Raw genomic sequence first — 16272 nt, 5'->3', positions numbered from 1 at the left:
TAGTAGATGTGGCAGATGAGCACGCCCTTTCCAGAGTTTTAAATCAGTTTATCTTTCTTATCTGAGTAAAGAAGCGTACAACTGGATAAAAAAGGGGGCTTTAAAACTGAGTCGTGTCTACTGAGCGTGTAAAATCTGTGAAAGTCTAGTCGTGGGCGAGGCTATAGTTTATATCTGAGCGTGCAATGTGGATATCCATTCTTCACTCTGCGTCTAGTGGAACGCCCAGACCTCGAACACCTGATTACGGATTATTTGATTAATTTTTAGTGTCGCCTAGGTGGGAAACCATGACCGAGTTTTACGATGTTACGGTGGGAGATAACGGTGATGTCGACGGCGGTGAAGAGGTCCAAAATATAATCCTACATGCTAGCAAACTAGCTTTACAGTGGCTAACTTACGGAGCGGAAAAAAATAAATAAATAAATCCCAGTCAATTTGCTTGGATAGTTTCTTAAATCGTATCTGATTGCAACCGTTGGATTGTGTAAAGTCTGTGTTAAATCGACAAGACGCTAGCCAAAGTGATTTAACCTAAACCTGCAGCTTTTGCAGCGAACACACCAGCTACCTAGCTAACTTAGCTCGTTAGCCCGGTGTGACTGACGAATCAACTAGCCTAAAGAAATCTGAGACATGTGCGTTTCGGAATGAAATGGTTGGTTAAACATAAAACAAAGTAAAATAACTAAAATAAAACAAAAACAAAACGCCACCGTAAGCTCCCTCGCTCTCTAGCTCACTCACAACTTCATACTGAGGAGAGGAACGTACTTTCAAGCGACGTCGGCCATCTTGCGACTTCCCCGCGGACCAAGAAATAGTGGGCGTGGTGCTTGAACGGGGAGAATGGGGAGGAGTCGGATTGTTGGAATTATGGGAGCTGGAGTTTGTGGTTAATTAACAGCAGCGCGAAGACTGCGTATAAAACTACAACTACCAACATCTTGACCAGTGACCCCGATTCCATGACAAGTCCAATACGAATAGTTAATTCAAAAAAATATATAGGTTTTATCTGTGACACGAAACAATGCGTTTTAAGTTTTGGACATGATGACTCAAGTGAATTGGTTCTTTACCGGTTAACTAAGTCCATTTTTTGCAAGTTTTACTTTCTCGACCGACTGACCGCGGCCTAGAAAACGCTGAGCTGACTGCAATGTCCACCCTGGGCTCTAACCCACATCTATGCTTTATTATTTCTGTGTATATGCGACATCACAGGTTTACGCCTAAAAATAACTTCCATCTCGGCATGTTCCTTTCTTTTCCTCTCTCTATATGGGGCACACAGTATTACTGGACACTTTACAGCTGAATGCCTGGAATAGGAATGACATGACTGATGACGTCATGGGTGATGTAAACTCTTGAAATGTCATTCATCTGATTAGTTGATGGACTACTAGTTTGTGACGTATACTTCTGCTGAATAAAAATGCAATATAAATGAATGTTCTATCGTTTGTTAACATACTCTTTTCTTTTCTTTTTCAGGCTTACTTCTTTACATGCATAAAAAGAATCGAGATAACTATATTGTGTACATATATTGATGTATTGATTTTCACATTTTGGGAGATGGAATTCTTTCAGATCCTTCAAAATCAGAGAAATTCTAGGTTGTTTCTTTTAGCCTACTTGTAAAAACTTAACAGATAATAATCATGTAGTTACACATTTTTCCCATAAGCCCTTGGATCTAGCCAGCTCATTTACCTAGCTATTAGGTATAATTTACATTTTTTTTATGTTAAAAGGACATCATTTGAATGATTAATGGGTGAACAGAAAATAAACCCCATTTTAGTGTCTCCATACAGCTGTTACTGCCTCTCACAGAGAAGTGTTAATGTAACTTCATGAGTACTCTCTGTTGGTGTTATCTCAGTCACGTGGCAATTAAACGACCTGAAATCTTAATTTATATTCATTAAGTTGTGAATATATCATGATTTATTGAAACAGTTTGGTGCACTATAAAAAAGGTAACCGTAATCTATGCATCATAAGCCCAACATTTGAAGCTGTGGTCAGTTTTATAAAGTCTCGTCAGTAGCTAAATTCTAACAGCAGTGGGCGCTGATGTGAAAGTGTCCAGCAAGAGCTTGAACAATCCTTCAGGACTGTCCTTGCACGGATCGTGAAACGGCTTTACGTTATTGGATTTGTTTGGACTGCTGACTGACTGTTTGTGGAGATCTTTTTCTGCTTTCCGTCATTTGCATTCTGATATTTGGAAGCCAGATGTCATCCGCTAGGTCAGTGTTGTCGCTCTCCAAGGTGTACCAGCCCTGGGCCGGATTAAAGGGCAACACGGTCAATGTAAGGCTCTTCTAATGATTCAGCACGCCAGTGTCATGGTTTACATGTCTAAGGTTCCTCACGTGTTTTATTAGTGCGGTTTATTGGGCCACGTGTGCACGTCAGCGGTGTGGCTTCACGCGACCATGTCTACAAGGTCATTGAGATTTTGTGAGCTGTTACTTCCTCTTAAACATCAAAAGCATGTGTCTGAGACCTGGCTGTTACTGTTAAACTTGTTCTCTACAAACATCGACATGCAAATGGATGAGCTGTGAAGTGTATTCGCTACACTATATTGTCAAAAGTTTTGGGACATCTGCTTTTACGTGCACATGAATGTAATATGGAGTTGTCCCGCCCTTTGCAGCTATAACAGCTTCAGCTCTTCTGGGAAGGCTTTCCACAAGGTTTAGGAGTGTGTTTATGGGAATTTTTGACCGTTCCTCTAGAAGAGCATTTGTGAGGTCAGGCACTGATGTTGGACGAGAAGGTCTGGGTCACAGTCTCCGCTCTAATTCATCCCAAAGGTGTTCTATGGGGTTGAGGTCAGGACTCTGTGCAGGCCAGTCAAGTTCCTCCACACCAAACTCACTCATCCATGTCTTTATGGACCTTGCTTTGGTCACTGGTGTGCAGTCATGTTGGAACAGGAAGGGGTCATCCCCAAACTGTTCCCACAAAGAGCGTGAAATTGTCCAAAATGTCTTGGTATGAAGCTGAAGCATTAAGAGTTCCTTTCACTGGAACTAAGGGGACGAGTCCAATCCCTGAAAAACAACACCTGAACTCAGTGTTTTGGAGGGGTGTCCCAAAACTTTTGGCAATAAAGTGTATATCTTGTCATTGTATGGACTAATGTAATGCGTCAACTTGGTGCTATTTTACCACAAAACATAAGTTTTATCAACTTAACTAATGTCCGTCTGTTTATAACTGTCACTCTGTTATCTCTGAATGTCAGGTGATAAGACCAGTGACATGCAGCAGGAGAGAGAAGTCCACTTACACTGTAAGTGTTCCACCATCTATGTTGTTCCTTGTTTTTCTCTGTTTTCTTTTAGAAGTACACACTGCTACAGCTCCAGAAGCTCTATAGATGATCTCAGTCCATCACATGGTGCCATACACACATTCACACTCTCAATCATGCCTAAGAGCGATTTAGAGTAGCCGCTGTGTCCATTATGGAGTTTTTTTGGCTGTGAAGAACTCAGGGAGCTCTGCATAAGATGAGCATAAACCCCATGCATACAGGGAGCTCCTGATTTCCTTCGCCAAGATTCATCAGGTGATTTTAGATCGAAGGTGTTCATGATAGAAAAATTAAGCTGGAATCCACACTGAAACTGACCGTACCTCATTCTTTAGAGTTTCTTTTGTGCATTCGTTTGTCTTCACTAATCGCTTTATCATTTTTGGATGAACGTAGACGAATCTTAGATATAAATTCATATATGGAACATCTCTGTATGTATTTAGCACAGATCAATATTAAAGTCATCATGGAAACATTATTTAAAATACTTTGCAGCAACAGTTTGGGGAAGACCAACACATGGGTGTCCACATACTTTTGGCCATATAGTGTATGAGCTACAGTCAGTAATTACGCCTATACCGATAAAACAGCCAAAGTGCATGTATATAATGTAGACTGGCCATGATGGCAGCACAGACTTGGATATTTATTGCACAAATGTTAGCACTGGCTCAGATATTTTCATTTTCTCATCACTGACTTGTTTTCTCCATCACATTCACTTACCTATCTACCCCACCTTAATTATGCGTCGTCGTCCTCATCGTCAATCTCTGGCAAGGTTATTGTGAGTACTGTGTGTGTGTGTGTGTGTGATGCAGTGCACTGAACCACTGTATTATAAAGGTGCACTAATTCTTAAACCCTACCATTTTTAATTAAATAAGAGAAACGCCTACGCAAAATGCACCTTCAGAATATAGTGATGGATGGCAGACGTGTGCTACAGACTACAGGATCAACATAGGTGTTCATTTCTACCTGAATAAAATGCAGTTCATTTTCTAGTCAGATTGTGTCCAACTATTAAGTAGAAATAAGAATATTTGGATGTTCACTCTTACAGCATTACTCATAGTGACCTTTGCTTTGGTATGACTATCCATTTGTAGTATTTGGTGATTTTAATTATGCGAGTCTATCTCCTGTTTCCACACTCCAGCCCCCTCCTGCAAAATATGGAGGCCGACACACGGTAACTCTGATCCCCGGAGACGGTATCGGACCCGAACTTCTGAGCCACGTCCGAGAGCTTTTCAGGTTTGGGAACGAGTTTTACTTTGGATCTTGGGAGATTTGGGTAGTTTGACAGATTTAGATCTTCGCACAGGTTCTGCTGCGTCCCTGTGGATTTCGAGGTGGTGAAGGTGGACTCCACGGCGACGTCAGAGGATGACATTAATAATGCTGTCACAGCCATCAGACGCAACGGAGTTGCACTAAAGGGTAGGATAACGTTGTGGAGGTGGACAGGTTTTAAAATTTATTCTATTCAACTTCAAGTAGGTCTTATAGTTATTCATGCGCCTTTTTTTTTTTCAGGCAATATAGAGACCAATCACAAACTTCCACCCTCTCACAAGTCCAGGAACAACATGCTACGGTATTATTATTAATGTATCAGCTTCATTTGTCTGTTTAGTAAGTTCACACTTTCAGCTGCTGTGATTATAAAACTCCTCAGCTGCTTACACTATATTGCCAAAAGTTTTGGGACATCTGCCTTTCCATGCACATGAATGTAATATGGAGTTGTCCCGCCCTTTGCAGCTATAACAGCTTCAACTCTTCTGGGAAGGCTTTCCACAAGGTTTAGGAGTGTGTTTATGGGAATTCCTCTAGAAGCACATTTGTGAGGTCAGGCACTGATGTTGGACGAGAAGGTCTGGCTTGCAGTCTCCGCTCTAATTCATCCCAAAGGTGTTGAGGTCAGGACTCTGTGCAGGCCAGTCAAGTTCCTCCACACCAAACTCACTCATCCATGTCTTTATGGACCTTGCTTTGGTCACTGGTGTACAGTCATGTTGGAACAGGAAGCAGGAAGAGGTCATCCCCAAACTGTTCCCACAAAGAGCATGAAATTGTCCAAAATGTCTTGGTATGAAGCTGAAGCATTAAGAGTTCCTTTCACTGGAACTAAGGGGCCGAGCCCAACGCCTGAAAAACAACACCTGAATTCGATGATGGAGGGGTGTCCCAAAACTTTTGGCAATATAGTGTATCTCAGGCTTCTCAATACACTCATACAAAACACTCTTTCAGCACACTTGCAATGGATATATTACTATTCGGCATTATAGAAGACAGTTGTAGTAACTAGAATCCCGCTGTCTTCCATCAGCCAGAAGAAAATTCATTCCTTTCGAGTCTGATTCTTCTCACGGCTTCTCCCTCATGTCTTCTCAGGAAGTTTTTCCCTGTCACTTCTTATGTGCTGTGTTCGGATCTAAATCTACTTCTAGACATACGTGACAGTGTTTACTGACAGTGTTAACAGTGCTATATGAATTAAATGGATTAAAGTACAAAGTACACTGTCCCTTGTTTAAAACCTCAGCACATCGCTGGACCTGTATGCTAATGTGATGCACTGCCAGACTCTCCCTGGTGTCCAAACCCGACACAAGGACATAGACATCATCATCATTAGAGAAAATACAGAAGGAGAGTACAGCAGCTTAGAGCATGAGGTTTGTGCCAGTTTTACTCGTTTTTTTGTCACGTACACACACACACACACACTGTACACACACACTAATAATTAATTGAAGAAACAATTGCTAGATTCACCGCAAACAACATAAATATGTACAATGATGATTATCTGTAGTACCTTCAAACTTTGTATTTCCTCAGAATGTTCCAGGGGTTGTTGAGTGTCTGAAGATCATCACTCGGATGAACTCTCTGCGGATCGCCGAGTACGCCTTCAAACTTGCCCGAGAGAAAGGTCGACGCAGGGTCACTGCTGTACATAAAGCCAACATCATGTCAGTTTCACTCTACGATGTTTACTCTTATTCTGTATTCCAGATTTTCTTTTGAAAAAGTAAAAAATATTACATAGATTGATGCTAAATTGTACACTGCACTAGTAGTTGTAAATATAAATGTAATTTGCTATATTTGCTGGATTAATTACATCATGAATCTACACAAAGTTGTGAGGGGCAGTGTACTGTGCAGAATTGGAATATTTTTCTAGACTCTTGTAGCCTCCTGGTGGTCCAGTGTCAGGATCCTGCACTCCCATTGCCGTGGCCCAGGTTTGATTCCCAGGCAGGGAGCTAACCCAGCCACTGAAGAGTTAACTCTCAGTGCAGGTCCAAAGCCTGGATTAAACGGAAGGGTTTGCGTCTGGAAGTGATGGAAACGTGGACCAAATGATCCGCTGTGAAGTTGAAGAGTTGAAGAATCAACAACAAACATCTTTCTAGAACCTTGTCCAACATTTGTTTTAAGAGCTCATTGGTCTTCATGATGCTGCATGATACACTATATTGCCAAAAGTTTTGGGACGTCTGCCTTTACATGCACATGAATATAATATGGAGTTGTCCCGCCCTTTGCAGCTAGAACAGCTTCACTGGAACTAAGGGGCCGAGCCCAACCCCTGAAAAACAACACCTGAATTCAATGATTTGGAGGGGTGTCCCAAAACTTTTGGCAATATAGTGTATGTTTTGGGGCCTCAAGCAATCACAATGTTCACATTGTTTGATTTGTAAATATTTAACCATTTAACTATTTCTGTATTATTTGCTATTTGCTTATGTTATGAAACGTCAAGTGGGTGAATACTTATGCAAGACACTATGTTAGACTTTCTGCCATGCATAAATGAAAACAATGAACATTGAGCTCCATTTTGTCTTGGCTTTGCTCTGTACAGGAAGCTGGGTGATGGTCTCTTCCTGCAGTGCTGTAAGGAGGTAGCAGCGGGATATCCAGATATTACTTTTGACAACATGATTGTGGATAACACCACCATGCAGGTATTTGCCTACCAGCATGCACTCAGAGATTACGAATACACTGATCAGGTATAACATTCTCACAGCACACCTTCAGGGATCTAGTGGAGTCCATGCCTCGATAGATCAGGGCTGTTTCGGCAGCAAAAGGGGGACCAACACAATATTAGGTATGTGGTCATAATGTTATGCCTGATCAGTGTATTTCTCTACATGCTATTGTTATAGTATTTATCAGAAACAACACAGGTACCGCTGTTGGCTGAACGGTGCAAGTGAACCTGTGTATCTGTTTATTTCTGTGCATGCAGCTAGTCTCCAAGCCCCAACAGTTTGACGTGATGGTGATGCCAAACCTCTATGGTAACGTGGTCAGCAACGTGTGTGCTGGACTCGTGGGTGGCCCAGGTTTAGTTCCAGGAGCCAACTATGGCAAAGACTATGCTGTTTTCGAAACCGTAAGAAAGAGCAATCACACTCCACACTTTAACTGTTTATCAAACATTTCTCAGAAGATTCTTGTAATACTCCAGACATTCTCGTATATTGTTTGTGCTTTGTGCGGCAGGCTACAAGGAACACTGGGAAAAGCATTGCTAACAAGAACATTGCAAACCCCACAGCGACACTGTTGGCCAGCTGCCTCATGCTGGATCACTTGAAGTGTGTAAAGATTTAATATCCTCTGCTGATTTGAAAGATGCAGATTGTTGTGATTCAAAACTATTTCTAGAGCTTTAATAATAATTTGATTTTGAAGGTACCCTGAGAATACTGCTTTTCATAATAACACAATGCAACCGATCTGACCAGTGCTTTACTTGTTTCGTGTATTATTGTCATTTTTCTGGTCCGGACATTATCACAACACCCAGATTGACACATCTCTCTTAGAAGGCAAATGTTTAGGCGCATAGGGGGTAGGATTGGTGGAGAAAAGGGGCATCTGTTTTGACTGAAACTGCATTTTGACTCTCTACAAATGACCAGCTGCTCTTTTAACATATTCTGCACTCATTCTTTGTCCAGTTGGGCCAATGTCTGTTCTAGAGATGACCTATTCATTCATTGTTTGTGAAACCTATGGTGTTTAACATTTACTTGTGTTCTTCTTCTTCTTCTTCTTCTAGACTTCATGATTATGCCAGCATCATTCGAAAAGCAGTCCTTACAACTCTGTCTGAGACTCAGGTACGATTGAATCTCATTAACTTCATTGCTCACACTTGTTCAAGTATGTGGAGTTGAATCTATTACCCTGGTATGATTAGCTCATGGAAGAATACCTTGTTTTGTAATCATAGCAGCCAAACAAGCTTTGGTGTGCAGTTTCATATCAAGCTACAGTGGAACCTCAGTATACGAATGCCTTCTCTTACGAATTTCCACCTTAAGAATTGAAATTTTGCAAGGAATTTGCATCGATATACGAAGCGAACCAAACACTGGCTAAGTTGCGCGTACGTCTGGGAGCCGCTCAAAGCTGAAAGCCGACCGAAGCAAGTTTACATATTTTAGGAATTTTTTTCAGTCAGAGAAAGCTGTGTGAAAGAGTCAACCCATGATACCAACGTTGTCTTCGGCATGCATTTAAAAGCTAGGTGATTTTTCGGGTGTTTTTTTGTTGACAGATTGGTGGCATGGGTGCTCTGTTCTATTTTTAACCCAAGCTTGGTGGCATGACTTCCTGTGTGGAGCCTTGACATGGAATGCTTGGCTTGGGTCAGTTCTTTGTAAGCAGACGTACAGTTTACATACGCGTCATACTGGTCATACTGGTCATATTTTTGGGAGCTGCATTTACATTATTTCTTATGGGAAAATTCGTTTCAATACAGATTTTCACCTTTCGCCTCCAGAACCACTTCCAGGAAGGCTGGAAAAATAACAATATGCAAATGTATTAAAGCCGTGAGTGTCATCTGGCCTTCATAAGAGTCATTCACCCATACTGTCGAGTGTGATATCACAAATAAATTTAATGCTGAACACAGGCCTTTCCAAAACAGGTGCAAATTCCCTGTTTTTAGTCTCTGGTACAAAGAGTTTATTAAACTAGCAGCAAAGATGTGCTAAATATTAGAAGCAGAGGACGTGCCAAAACATTAGCAGCATGGAGGGATGTGTGTGGGCAGGGGTGGAGGTGGGTGTGGGGGTGGATTTTGGTGGAGAGTGTGTGCTGAAAATGTATAGAGTTGATAGGTGAGAATAGGGACAGATTGTATGCTGGTTTAGCCTACTGATGGCTCTGAGGTAGACGCTGTGGACACTGATACACCTGTAGCACCTGTAGGTTGGTGAGAAGTGTAAGCAAGAGTGAGAGGGAGGTTTGGAGAGGCCGTGGGTACTGTAAGTTTCTTAAAGATCAGGCAGTAGGACGCTGATGATTCTCTGAGCATTGTGCTTTCCTGATCAAAACCCATCAAGCACCATGATGAAACTGGCTCACATGAAGACCATCCCAGTAAAGCAAGACCAAAACTGACCTCTGCTGCAGAGGAGAAGTTCATTTAGAGTGACCAGCCTCAGAAATCACCAATTAACAGCACCTCAGATTAGAGGAGTTATGAAGGCTTTACAGAGCATCAGGAGCAGACATATCTCAATATCAACTGTTCAAAGGACATTATTGTGGATTTCAGCCGCCTTCAGCATTGTTTTACAATGTAGAAAGAAATAAACATCAGGAAAGACCATGGGATTAGAAGATGTGTCCAAACTTTTGACTGGTAGTGTATATATTACTATAAACATACATGTTGACATCCCAGGATGTCTCTCTTAATTTGAGGGTACTTCAACCTTTTGGATTAAGATACTTTCTCAAACTTTTCAATGTACACCAGAAGTATGTCAATATAGTGTCCTTATTTATTTGTGCACTCTCTCTATCCAAAATTACTCAGTCCTGCCTCTTAAAAGCAACTCCACTGAGATATTACCCTGTACATGTTGAGCTCTACAGCTTTCCATTTTCTTGCACACTTTGTGTACTTTGATTCAGGTCAGGACACAGACTGTATATAACAGAGATCTTCATTACTAAGTATATAGAGTATATATCATTCTGTTTTCCTCCTGCATGTGCAGTTACACACAGCTGATCTGGGGGGTCAGGGCACGACATCGGACGTGGTGCAAGCCATAATGCAGGAGGTTCAGAGGAGCAGACTGCATATTTCCAAACCCATCTGAACACCCACATCAGGTAGGAAACCTCGATTTATAGACAACAATAAGAATGCAACATTATGTAGTGTAATACTTCAATATTTCTACATACAGCAGAATGTTGAATTCTGATTGGTCAGAAGGTGTTGAATACTTTTCTGTAACAGCAGTGGCTAAAATTTTCATTAACAGGAATTAATGTTCCACAATATTAAATGTATTTATACACTGACCAAGCATAACATTATGACCACCTGCCTAATATTGTGCTGGTCCCCCTTTTGCTGCCAAAACAGCCCTGACTCATCGAGGCATGGACTCCACTAGATCCCTGAAGGTGTGCTGTGGGATCTGGCACCAAGATGTTAACAGCAGATCCTTTAAGTCCTGTAAATTGTGAAGTTTGGCCTCCATACAGGACTTAAAGGATACTTTTGATAGATACTGACCACTGCAGACCGGGAACACCCCACAAGAGCTGCAGTTTTGGAGATGCTCTGATCCAGTGGTCTAGCCATCACAATTTGGCCCTTCGTCAAACTCAAAGCTCAAATCCTTACACTTGTCCATTTTTCCTGCTTCCTGATGAGGAGATCATCAGTCTTATTCACTTCACCTGGCACCGGTCATAATGTTATGCCTGATCAGTGTAAACAGAAAAAATGTGGATGTTGCAATAAGAAAAACGAATACTCCAGGATGTGCTATTTATGGGAATTTCATGGTGATTTTAGTGTGAAGTTTCCTCCTACAATATATCGCCTTTCATTACACACACACCAGGACTTGAATATATGTGCCATAAATAATATGTTTATTTTTTTTATGATCTTTAGGTAGAAATCTTCAATCAATATATACAGCAGAATTGTGTGAAGCTCATGTGTGGATGTGTTCAGTCGTGTGTGTGGCTTTACAACTTTAAGCTACAGCTTTGTTAATTCAATTGCTCTGTGTATGCTACATGTAGGTTAAAGTTATAATACGCAAAACTGTGACAGTCATTATAAAAATTAACCGTGAGTGGTTACAGGTGTAGTTTATAGGGTTTTTTTAATATCCAGAGTTTACTTGAAAAAACTAATGCTGTTTCACTTCACTCAGAAATTACACAGAATTTACGCCATTTTTACTGCTACAAAGTGGCAAAAAAAACAAAAAAAAACACCTCAATACAAAAATCCAACAAGCTTTGAATCTTTGAAGGCTGATTCAGAGTCATTACCTCCTGTTTAGTCAGTGTTACAGATTCAACAAGCTAATACACTATATTGCCAAAAGTTTTGGGACATCTTCAACTCTTCTGGGAAGGCTTTCCACAAGGTTTAGGAGTGTGTTTATGGGAATTTTTCACCATTCCTCTAGAAGTGCATTTGTGAGGTCAGGCACTGATGTTGGACGAGAAGGTCTGGGTCACAGTCTCCGCTCTAATTCATCCCAAAGGTGTTCTATGGGGTTGAGGTCAGGACTCTGTGCAGGTCAGTCAAGTTCCTCCATACCAAATTCACTCATCCATGTCTTTAATGGACCTTGCTTTGGTCACTGGTGTGCAGTCATGTTGGAACAGGAAGGGGTCATCCCCAAACTGTTCCCACAAAGAGCATGAAATTGTCCAAAATGTCTTGGTATGAAGCTGAAGCATTAAGAGTTCCTTTCACTGGAACTAAGGGGCCGAGCCCAACCCCTGAAAAACAACACCTGAATTCAATGATTTGGAGGGGTGTCCCAAAACTTTTGGCAACATAGTGTATGTGTATGTTGATACTCATTAAAACGTCAAGAAGTGCTACTTGTCAACGTTGTGAGCAGCCGAACAGATCTGTCACCTCTTGAACCCTGAGCTAGTCGGAGGTACAAGTTGTGAGCTTTATTCGAACACAGTCATAAGTAATCATTCTTAGCCAAACACTTGGACATTATTAAACCCACCATGTGTACAACTAACACTCAGCATGAGCCTTAAATACATATTCAACACACTGAGGCATGAAATATGGCAGCACACCTGCTACAAGCACCTTTAACAGGGATTCACAGACACATTTATCTGTACTATTTATACAAACGTCCCCATATCGTACGTTTACACGACACCGGAAAACACGTTTAACATGTTATTCAATCAGCAGTATGCAGGAAATGGATACCTCTTGATGAACATTTTATTTTTTCATAAATGTCTAGGGATATTAAAGTTACCGATATGTTCCTCTCAGGCTTTTTTTTAAAGCTTCCTTTGGCAACCGTACAGTCCGAGGTTTATTATTAGATTTATTACAGATACATGGAACCAAGGATTACTGTGTTCATAACTTGGCGTGTGATTTATTGTGATTTGATGGCTGCTCACTTGAAATATTGCTTGCTGCTTTAATTCTGGACCAACAAACACTTCAGTTCTTAAACACCGTCTGTGAGAAATACAATTTGCACCTAAAGCCATAGGTTTGCTATAAGATGGATCGTTACACTAGGACAGAAAAATAAAACCATTTTTTTTGTGTGTGATGAGTGATGTTTCCTGTATGTGGATAGAAAAATAGACTTTTGGATTTCATAACGCTGTTACAGAAAACCGATACTCATTGTGTGTTAATGTTCAGGAAAATAAACACCAGGAATCTACGGTCGTAATAGCATACTGAGTTCTTGGTCCAGTGTTTTTTGTGTTTTTTTCATGAATGTAGCACTGTGGATAAAGTATAAGCCGGTGAGATTGTGTGCAATAAATACTTCTCACTTCAAAAACTTCTTTTTGTGTATTCTTTGTCATTTTTAGCCAGTTGATGCTGTTCCACAGAGCGTTCATTGCCAATAGATGGTGCTGAAATTCAGTCATCAAACTTAACAAAACATTCCGAAATGTTACCTAACGTCATAAATGCATACATCTGTACACGCACGTGGACAAAATATGCTCCGGCCTGCGGGCATGACCGCTGCATATTTATCACTGGACGATTTTTTTAGGTGTTGGATGGAAACATTTTGACGGCTATCTCTCATAAGATTGCTATTTAAAAGTAGATTTCTATAAATTCTTTTTTTAAATCAGTTTAACTGGAGACTAAAACTCAAAATGATCTCACACACACACACACACCTCAGCTCTGTCTTGCTCTACAGCAGAATGCTAATAAAAGTATGTTTAATTATGTTTTCTTTCCATCATAAAATAGATTTGGCCCTGCAGAAATGGAGCATTTAGCATCCAGCAGTTTGTCTAATGAAATCATGCGTCCGTTGATGCAAATTAAAAGTCTGTAAATAAGCAGATATGCCTCCAATTTTTCCCTCAATCTCACACCAAGCTTGTTGTTTAAGTAGTTCGGACAGGGTGGCTTAGTGGTTAGCACGTTTGCCACACACCTCCGCGGTTGGGGGTTAAATAAATAAATCAATAAATTAATTGAATTCAATAAAAAAAAAACCATTGACCCATTTGTAATGGTGTGATCAAATAATAAGATAAAAAAAAGAAAGAAAACACAGACTGTAGTCACTGGAAAGACAAGAGCTGATTTGCTTGAAGTTTATTTTTGTTTAATAGTCATTTATTTTGTGATGGAAAAATATCGGCGAGAATCAAGGGGAAGGTGTACAAGACAGTGGTGAGACCGGCCATGCTGTAGGGTTTAGAGACAGTGTCACTGAGGAAGAGACAGGAGTCAGAGCTGGAGCTAGCAGAGCTGAAGATGTTGAGGTTCTCTTTGGGAGTGACACGGTTGGACAGGATTAGGAAGTTAGGGAGGCCAGATTAAGATGGTTTGGACATGTTCAGAGGAGGGAGAGTGAGTATATTGGTAGGAGAATGTTGGACATGGAGCTGCCAGGCAGGAGGAAAAGAAGGCCAAAGAGGAGGTATATGGATGGAATAAATGAGGATATGAAGCTAGTGGGTGTAAGTGTTGAGGATGCAGAAGATAGGGATAGGTGGAGAGAGATGATTCGCTGTGGAGACCCCTGAAGGGAAAAGCCCGAAGAAGAAGAAGAAGAAGAAGAAGAAGAAGAAGTGTCATTTATTTTATTATTTCAGTAGTAAATTATCTGTATACTGTAAAGATACTATGTCATTTTACTGAGCCAATCAAAAAGTGTATGAAGTGAACGGCATCTGAATAAAGGTCTTGAGTTTGTATGAGGCTTTGACTCACATGATGGCATGGGGTTTGGAGCCGCTGGGACTTAAACTAGTGTATAAATTAAACTAGTGTATAAACTAGTGTCTTCTAATGAAGAAAACGGCCTGTGTTCATCAAGCTAATTTGAGTGCTCTCTCTTAATGAGAAAGCAATTGAGTGGGGCTTAAAAAAAGGTACTCTGTCTTTGGCGGTGAAGGAATGGCAGAGAAAAAGTGTGGAAAGAAAGAAAACCAGCTTGCCGGATAAAGAAGTCCTCTCAGAGAAAAGGAGGTGTGGATTGTGTTCTACTTTCTTGCAGGTTTGGTTCGTTTAGCATATGTTTGGCTCAATACGTCCATTCAGAGTGGATTTGTCCTAGGAGACGATGGTGTGAGTATGAGACAGCCGCTTTACAGTGATCAGAACAGGAAAAATCACTTAAGCAGAAGGAAAGAGAAGAATAACACCTACAGCAAATTGTCTTGCTTTCTTCAATCAATCCTATCAGAAAACATCTGGTATTTCAGTCCAACACTGAATCCCCAGAACAGTAGGAGTTTCACTACAGGTTGTAGTATATGGTGTGCTTGTGTGTGTCTGGTGCCAAGTGCAACATGGTGAAGAAGGCAGTTAAGTTACATTCCATGAGCTGAATGTAATCAGAACCTCCAACTCCCACGTGAGCCATCACGAGCACTGCCATCTTTTCTAGTGTTCTTCTCACCCACTAAATGCTGGAGCTGATGAAAATTCCTGTTCTCTGATTGCAGATCCACACCAGATCCGACCTAAATGGGCTGTTTTTCCAGCTTTATGCTTACCTATATCAAATTGCAGGCATACAAAATCCATTACAGCAGCTGTCTTCGGAAATGAAATCTTTGCGTGAAAACCATTAGTTTCTTGCTGGTCTGCTCCTCATTCAGCATGTCATAAAGGCCAGCAGAGGCGAGAGAGAGCTTTATTTACTTTTTCTCACACACATATTAAAATATGATGGGGATGTGGTAGCTTAGTGGTAAAGGTACTGGAAGGTTGTGAGTTTGAATCCCAGGTCCACCAAGCTGCTACTGCTGGACCTCTAAGCAAGACCCTTAACCCTTAACTGTATAAAATGAGACAAACTGTAAGTCACTCTGGATAAAGGCATCTGCAAAAAAAAAAAAAAAAAGAAGCCATAAATACTCATACGTGTATTTTAATGTGTGTTAGTTACACACTTTGAAACTTATTCGCTATGCCGCACCTCATTTTCTTCTTTTTCTGCCGTATGAGCTTTTTAATGTAAACATACACTGATCAGGCGTAACATTATGACCACCGACAGGTAGCAGGAATAAGACTGATGATCTCCTCGTCCTCGTTAGAAGCAGGAAAAAAAGTGTAAGGATTTGAGCGAGTTTGACCAAAAGGGCCAAATTGTGATGGCTAGACCACTGGATCAGAGCATCTCCAAAACTGCAGCTCTTGTGGGGTGTTCCCGGTCTGCAGTGGTCAGTATCTATCAAAAGTGGTCCAAGGAAGGAACAGTGGTGAACCGGTGACAGGGTCATGGGTGGCCAAGGCTCATTGATACATGTGGGGAGCGAAGGCTGGTCCGTGTGATCCGATCCAACAGACGAGCTACTGTTGCTCAAACTGCTGAAGAAGTTAA

The 16272-nt window shown here is 41.0% G+C and overlaps 1 protein-coding gene across 1 annotated transcript; it reads left to right on the top strand.

Moving 5' to 3' along the window:
* Positions 1 to 1104: 1104 nt before the first annotated feature.
* On the top strand, positions 1105 to 13245 carry LOC131365599 (isocitrate dehydrogenase [NAD] subunit gamma, mitochondrial-like). Its single transcript, XM_058409281.1, has 13 exons — positions 1105 to 2331; positions 3275 to 3322; positions 4515 to 4612; positions 4683 to 4798; positions 4895 to 4955; positions 5910 to 6042; positions 6209 to 6342; positions 7245 to 7347; positions 7638 to 7784; positions 7895 to 7989; positions 8457 to 8517; positions 10417 to 10534; positions 11334 to 13245. The coding sequence occupies exons 1-12, from the start codon at positions 2254 to 2256 to the stop codon at positions 10519 to 10521; spliced, it is 1179 nt and encodes a 392-aa protein (XP_058265264.1). The 5' UTR covers positions 1105 to 2253; the 3' UTR covers positions 10522 to 10534; positions 11334 to 13245.
* The last annotated feature ends 3027 nt before the right edge of the window (positions 13246 to 16272 follow it).

The sequence above is a fragment of the Hemibagrus wyckioides genome, linkage group LG15, assembly GCF_019097595.1.
Source record: "Hemibagrus wyckioides isolate EC202008001 linkage group LG15, SWU_Hwy_1.0, whole genome shotgun sequence".
Lineage (NCBI taxonomy): Eukaryota > Metazoa > Chordata > Actinopteri > Siluriformes > Bagridae > Hemibagrus > Hemibagrus wyckioides.
The sequence above is the reverse complement of the archived record's forward strand: the minus strand, read 5'-3'. Positions and strand labels throughout refer to the sequence as shown.